The 7,500-nt window shown below is 51.6% G+C and overlaps 1 protein-coding gene across 5 annotated transcripts in view; it reads right to left on the bottom strand.

The window, feature by feature from the left end:
* The window catches only part of LOC148066926 (unconventional myosin-VI-like), a gene marked incomplete at its 5' end in the record, with an annotated part of 12,762 nt that extends 5,453 nt beyond the window's left edge, over positions 1 to 7,309 (bottom strand). For 2 of the 5 annotated variants that reach the window (XM_087806526.1, XM_087806527.1), the window contains 7 exon segments: positions 1,098 to 1,136; positions 1,270 to 1,305; positions 1,637 to 1,675; positions 3,496 to 3,656; positions 6,638 to 6,716; positions 6,778 to 6,986; positions 7,159 to 7,309. In XM_087806526.1, coding sequence (XP_087662652.1) covers positions 1,098 to 1,136; positions 1,270 to 1,305; positions 1,637 to 1,675; positions 3,496 to 3,656; positions 6,638 to 6,716; positions 6,778 to 6,986; positions 7,159 to 7,309 — 714 coding nt within the window. 5 annotated transcript variants of the gene reach the window in all.
* Positions 7,310 to 7,500: the final 191 nt, after the last annotated feature.

Below are 7,500 nucleotides of genomic sequence, written 5' to 3'. Positions count from 1 at the left end.
CTTATCGATCAAAGTTATCGATCATCAAAATTATCGATCAGCAAAGTTATCGATCATCAAAGTCATCGATCAAAGTTATCAATTACCAAAGTTATCGATCAAAGTTATCGATCATCAAAATTATCGATCATCAAAGTCATCGATCAAAGTTATCGATCAGCAAAGTTATCGATCATCAAAGTTATCAATTACCAAACTTATCTTAGTTATTGTTCATCAAAGTCATCAATCATCAAAATTATCGATCAACAAGGTCATCGATCATCAAAGTCATCGATCAGCAAAGTTATCGATCAAAGTCATCGATCAGAGTTATCGATTATCAAAGTCATCAATCATCAAAATTATCGATCAGCAAGGTTATCGATCATCAAAGTCATCGATCATCAAAATTATCGATCAGCAAGGTTATCGATCATCAAAGTCATCGATCATCAAAATTATCGATCAGCAAAGTTATCGATCATCAAAGTCATCGATCAGCAAGGTTATCGATCATCAAAATTATCGATCAGCAAAGTTATCGATCATCAAAGTCATCGATCAGCAAAGTTATCGATCAAAGTTATCGATCAGCAAAGTTATCGATCAAAGTCGCGATCAAAGTTATCGATCAAAGTCATCGATCAAAGTTATCGATCAAAGTTATCGATCAAAGTTATCGATCATCAAAGTCATCGATCAAAGTTATCGATCAGCAAAGTTATCGATCAAAGACGTCGATCAAAGTTATCGATCATCAAATTTATCAGTTAAAGTTATAGATCATTAGTTATTGTTCATCAAGTCATCGATCAGAGTTATCGATTATCAAAGTCATCAATCATCAAAATTATCGATCAGCAAAGTTATCGATCATCAAAGTCATCGATCAGCAAAGTTATCGATCAAAGTTATCGATCATCAAAGTCATCGATCAAAGTTATCGATCAGCAAAGTTATTGATCAAAGTCGTCGATCAAAGTTATCGATCAGCAAAGTTATTGATCAAAGTTATCCATTATCAAAGTCATCGAACAAAGTTATCGATCCTCAAAGTTATCAGTTAAAGTTATAGATCATTCAAGTTATTGATCATCAAAGACGGCGACACACACCGGGCCAGAAGCTCCGTCATCTCTTTTGCCATTTCCTCCCTGAAACAGAACGGCAGAGACTCAACACAAGTCATGTGACCTGAACCAGGTGATCGATGAGGCCTGGTTCAGGTCAAGTTACTCAATGGCAAGTGGATCTGGTGACCACCAGGGGGCGTGTGTGAGAACCTACATGGTCAGACTCTTGAGTTTAGTTCTTCCAACCGCACTGCAGACACAGAACCAGAGAAGAGTCACATACGAGTCACACGAGTCACATGTCTCTGAATCACGACTTCTGATTGGACGTCAACAGTCGGACCAGGAAGTGACTTCACGAGATCAACATGACGTCTCTGATTGTGATCATTGAGGTCCAAAGAGTCGGTTTTGAATCAGTGACTCGGGTCATGAGAGATCAGGTGCTGCAGGTACGAGAGCAGGGTCACAAAGGTCAGTTAGTGGGTTAGGATGGAAGTTTGGGGTTCAGGGTCGGACGAGCATGCGGGAGGTTTGGGGTTCGGAAGAGGGTCTGATAGAGTCAAAGGTCCAGATCTTACGCTGCTTTCTCCGGAGACGACGGGACCGAGGAGTCAAGACTGGAAGAAAACAAACAAGTTACACTGGAGGCGAGTCTAGACCACGACACCTGGAGGCGAGTCTAGACCACGACACCTGGAGGCGAGTCTAGACCACGACACCTGGAGGCGAGTCTAGACCACGACACCTGGAGGCGAGTCTAGACCACGACACCTGGAGGCGAGTCTAGACCACGACACCTGGAGGCGAGTCTAGACCACGACACCTGGAGGCGAGTCTAGACCACGACACCTGGAGGCGAGTCTAGACCACGACACCTGGAGGCGAGTCTAGACCACGACACCTGGAGGCGAGTCTAGACCACGACACCTGGAGGCGAGTCTAGACCACGACACCTGGAGGCGAGTCTAGACCACGACACCTGGAGGCGAGTCTAGACCACGACACCTGGAGGCGAGTCTGGACCACGACACCTGGAGGCGAGTCTGGACCACGACAGCTGGAGGCGAGTCTAGACCACGACACCTGGAGGCGAGTCTAGACCACGACACCTGGAGGCGAGTCTAGACCACGACACCTGGAGGCGAGTCTAGACCACGACACCTGGAGGCGAGTCTAGACCACGACACCTGGAGGCGAGTCTGGACCACGACACATGGAGGCGAGTCTGGACCACGACACCCGGAGGCGAGTCTGGACCACGACACCTGGAGGCGAGTCTGGACCACGACACCTGGAGGCGAGTCTGGACCACGACACCTGGAGGCGAGTCTAGACCACGACACCTGGAGGCGAGTCTAGACCACGACACCTGGAGGCGAGTCTAGACCACGACACCTGGAGGCGAGTCTAGACCACGACACCTGGAGGCGAGTCTAGACCACGACACCTGGAGGCGAGTCTAGACCACGACACCTGGAGGCGAGTCTAGACCTGGAGGCGAGTCTAGACCACGACACCTGAAGGACTCGGACTCGGACGAGTCCTGCAGACACGAGCCCGGCTCCCCGGACGACCCGAGACTCGAGTCAGAACCAGAACATGAGGCGCAGCAGAACCACAACAATGTCTTCACTGGAAGAGACGGAACCACTGCAGCGCTAACATGTAGCTGGACGAGCCTAGAGTAGCTCATTTCACTGTCTGGCTAGTATGACGCAGATGCTAACATAGCAAAGTGATAATGAAGCTAGGTGCTAACATAGCATAGTGATAATGAAGCTAGTTGCTAACATAGCAAAGTGATAATGAAGCTAGGTGCTAACATAGCAAAGTGATAATGAAGCTAGGTGCTAACATAGTAAAGTGATAATGAAGCTAGGTGCTAACATAGTAAAGTGATAATGAAGCTAGGTGCTAACATAGTAAAGTGATAATGAAGCTAGGTGCTAACATAGTAAAGTGATAATGAAGCTAGGTGCTAACATAGCAAAGTGATAATGAAGCTAGGTGCTAACATAGCAAAGTGATAATGAAGCTAGGTGCTAACATAGCAAAGTGATAATGAAGCTAGGTGCTAACATAGTAAAGTGATAATGAAGCTAGGTGCTAACATAGCAAAGTGATAATGAAGCTAGGTGCTAACATAGCAAAGTGATAATGAAGCTAGGTGCTAACATAGCAAAGTGATAATGAAGCTAGGTGCTAACATAGCAAAGTGATAAAGAAGCTAGGTGCTAACATAGCAAAGTGATAATGAAGCTAGGTGCTAACATAGCAACGTGATAATGAAGCTAGGTGCTAACATAGCAAAGTGATAATGAAGCTAGGTGCTAACATAGTAAAGTGATAATGAAGCTAGGTGCTAATATAGCATAGTGATAATGAAGCTAGGTGCTAACATAGCATAGTGATAATGTGCCTTCAGGTGAGCATTTACCTGCGCAAGCCGGCGTCGTTCTGCGACTCGTCAGGTATGAGTTCGGCTTCGCTCTGTGCGATCCTCAGCGCCAGCTCGCGGTCGCGTCGTTCCTGCTCCAGAACCGCCTGCCGGGTCACGTCCTCCTCCCGCTCCAGCTGCAGCTGCTGCTCCATCTCCACCTGAGCAGAGACCAGACCAGGTTGAAGGTCTCATGTGATGCAGGTCCTTCATCCACACAGGTAAGGACACGAGAAGAGGACACAAGGAGAGGACACGAGAAGAGGACACGAGAAGAGGACACGAGAGGAGGACACGAGAAGAGGACACGATAAGAGGACACGAGAAGAGGACAAGAGAAGAGGACAAGAGAAGAGGACACGAGAGGAGGACACGAGAAGAGGACACGATAAGAGGACACGAGAAGAGGACACGAGAGGAGGACACGAGAAGAGGACACGAGAAGAGGACACGATAAGAGGACACGAGAAGAGGACAAGAGAAGAGGACAAGAGAAGAGGACACGAGAGGAGGACACGAGAAGAGGACACGATAAGAGGACACGAGAAGAGGACACGAGAGGAGGACACGAGAAGAGGACACGAGAAGAGGACAGGAGAAGAGGACACGAGAAGAGGACACGAGAAGAGGACACGAGAGGAGGACACGAGAAGAGGACACGATAAGAGGACAGGAGAAGAGGACACGAGAAGAGGACACGAGAAGAGGACAGGAGAAGAGGACACGAGAAGAGGACACGAGAAGAGGACACGAGAGGAGGACACGAGAAGAGGACAAGAGAAGAGGACACGAGAGGAGGACACGAGAGGAGGACACGAGAAGAGGACAGGAGAAGAGGACACGAGAAGAGGACACGAGAAGAGGACACGAGAGGAGGACACGAGAAGAGGACACGATAAGAGGACACGAGAAGAGGACAAGAGAAGAGGACAAGAGAAGAGGACACGAGAGGAGGACACGAGAAGAGGACACGATAAGAGGACACGAGAAGAGGACACGAGAGGAGGACACGAGAAGAGGACACGAGAAGAGGACAAGAGAAGAGGACACGAGAGGAGGACACGAGAAGAGGACACGATAAGAGGACACGAGAAGAGGACACGAGAGGAGGACACGAGAAGAGGACACGAGAAGAGGACACGAGAAGAGGACACGAGAGGAGGACACGAGAGGAGGACAGGAGAGGAGGACAGGAGAGGAGGACACGAGAGGAGGACACGAGAGGAGGACACGAGAAGAGGACACGAGAGGAGGACAGGAGAGGAGGACACGAGAGGAGGACAGGAGAGGAGGACACGAGAGGAGGACACGAGAAGAGGACACGATAAGAGGACACGAGAAGAGGACACGAGAGGAGGACACGAGAAGAGGACACGAGAAGAGGACAAGAGAAGAGGACACGAGAGGAGGACACGAGAAGAGGACACGAGAGGAGGACACGAGAAGAGGACACGAGAAGAGGACACGAGAAGAGGACACGAGAAGAGGACACGAGAGGAGGACACGAGAAGAGGACACGAGAAGAGGACACGAGAAGAGGACACGAGAGGAGGACACGAGAGGAGGACAGGAGAGGAGGACAGGAGAGGAGGACACGAGAGGAGGACACGAGAGGAGGACACGAGAAGAGGACACGAGAGGAGGACACGAGAGGAGGACAGGAGAGGAGGACACGAGAGGAGGACAGGAGAGGAGGACACGAGAGGAGGACACGAGAAGAGGACACGAGAAGAGGACACGAGAAGAGGACACGAGAGGAGGACAGGAGAGGAGGACAGGAGAGGAGGACAGGAGAGGAGGACACGAGAGGAGGACAGGAGAGGAGGACACGAGAGGAGGACACGAGAAGAGGACACGAGAAGAGGACACGAGAAGAGGACACGAGAAGAGGACACGAGAGGAGGACACGAGAAGAGGACACGAGAAGAGGACACGAGAGGAGGACACGAGAGGAGGACACGAGAAGAGGACACGAGAAGAGGACACGAGAGGAGGACACGAGAGGAGGACACGAGAGGAGGACACGAGAAGAGGACACGAGAGGAGGACACGAGAGGAGGACACGAGAAGAGGACACGAGAAGAGGACACGAGAGGAGGACACGAGAGGAGGACACGAGAAGAGGACACGAGAGGAGGACACGAGAAGAGGACACGAGAAGAGGACACGAGAGGAGGACAGGAGAGGAGGACACGAGAGGAGGACACGAGAGGAGGACACGAGAGGAGGACACGAGAGGAGGACAGGAGAGGAGGACACGAGAGGAGGACAGGAGAGGAGGACAGGAGAGGAGGACACGAGAGGAGGACAGGAGAGGAGGACAGGAGAGGAGGACACGAGAGGAGGACACGAGAGGAGGACACGAGAGGAGGACACGAGAGGAGGACACGAGAGGAGGACAGGAGAGGAGGACACGAGAAGAGGAAGAGGACACGAGAAGAGGACACGAGAAGAGGACACGAGACGAGGACACGAGAAGAGGACACGAGAGGAGGACACGAGAAGAGGACACGAGAAGAGGACACGAGAAGAGGACACGAGAGGAGGACAGGAGAGGAGGACACGAGAGGAGGACACGAGAGGAGGACACGAGAGGAGGACACGAGAGGAGGACACGAGAGGAGGACACGAGAGGAGGACACGAGAGGAGGACAGGAGAGGAGGACAGGAGAGGAGGACACGAGAGGAGGACACGAGAGGAGGACACGAGAGGAGGACACGAGAAGAGGACACGAGAAGAGGACACGAGAAGAGGACACGAGAAGAGGACACGAGAAGAGGACACGAGAAGAGGACACGAGAAGAGGACACGAGAAGAGGACACGAGAAGAGGACACGAGAGGAGGACACGAGAAGAGGACACGAGAAGAGGACACGAGAGGAGGACACGAGAAGAGGACACGAGAAGAGGACACGAGAAGAGGACACGAGAAGAGGACACGAGAAGAGGACACGAGAAGAGGACACGAGAAGAGGACACGAGAAGAGGACACGAGAGGAGGACACGAGAAGAGGACACGAGAAGAGGACACGAGAAGAGGACACGAGAAGAGGACACGAGAAGAGGACACTGGTTGCTAGGCGCTACAAGTCCGCAAGAGAAAAGTTGAAGGTGCGACTCTGTTCCCATGACGACACTCACCTGGATCTTGCGCTCGTCCTCCTCCCTCCTCTTCCTCTCCTCCTCCTCCTGCTTCCTCTTCACCTCCATCTCCACTTTGCTGCAACACAAACGTGGGGTCAGAGGTCGGGGACATCACGGCCGAAGCTCCGCCCACTCACAGTCGTCGCTCCTCCTCCTCCTGCTGGCGCTGCTGCTCCTCCTCGTCTCTCCTCCTGCTCTCTCGCTCCATCTCTTCCTGGATGCGCCGCAGACGCTCGCGCTCCTCCTCCTCCTTCTTCTGGTTCTGCAGCGCCGTCAGCAGCTGCTCCGAGCGACGCACCAGAGCCTGGTGGTCCTGGTCGATGTCCAGCCGGGTCATCATGGTGGTCTGAGGACATAGTCAAGTACCTGAAGCACCTGGACCTCCGCTGACCGGGGTGAAGACATCCCAGTGTCTGGTGCTTCACGACAAGATACACGACCTTCTTACGGCGTCGTATGAAGGTCGTACATGTCGTCGTGAAGGTCGTGTCACCTCAAGATCTTCTCCTGCGACTTACCTTGATCTTCAGCACCAGTGCGTCCACAGCGCCCTCGAGCTCCTGGATCTGTTTGCTCATCTCTTGCTTCCCCTCCTTCAGTCCAGACACCACCTCCGTGAAGCGACTCATCCGAGTCTTCAGGTTACGAACCTTCACCAGACCGTCGATGCTGAAACACACCAGGACTCGCATCACAGGAGTCAGAGAAGAAGATACACAACTACACAAAAAGCTTCTCTCGCTCACACACAAACCTACAAACACACACTCTTCTCCATCTCGACTCCCACAACTTCTGTTGTTTATTGTCCAATGTCAAGGTCAATGGGTAGAGAGTGAAGGTGCATTTATGTGTGTGTG

This window comes from Callionymus lyra, chromosome 13 (assembly GCF_982586985.1).
Source record: "Callionymus lyra chromosome 13, fCalLyr1.hap1.1, whole genome shotgun sequence".
Classification (NCBI taxonomy): domain Eukaryota; kingdom Metazoa; phylum Chordata; class Actinopteri; order Syngnathiformes; family Callionymidae; genus Callionymus; species Callionymus lyra.
The sequence above is the reverse complement of the archived record's forward strand: the minus strand, read 5'-3'. Positions and strand labels throughout refer to the sequence as shown.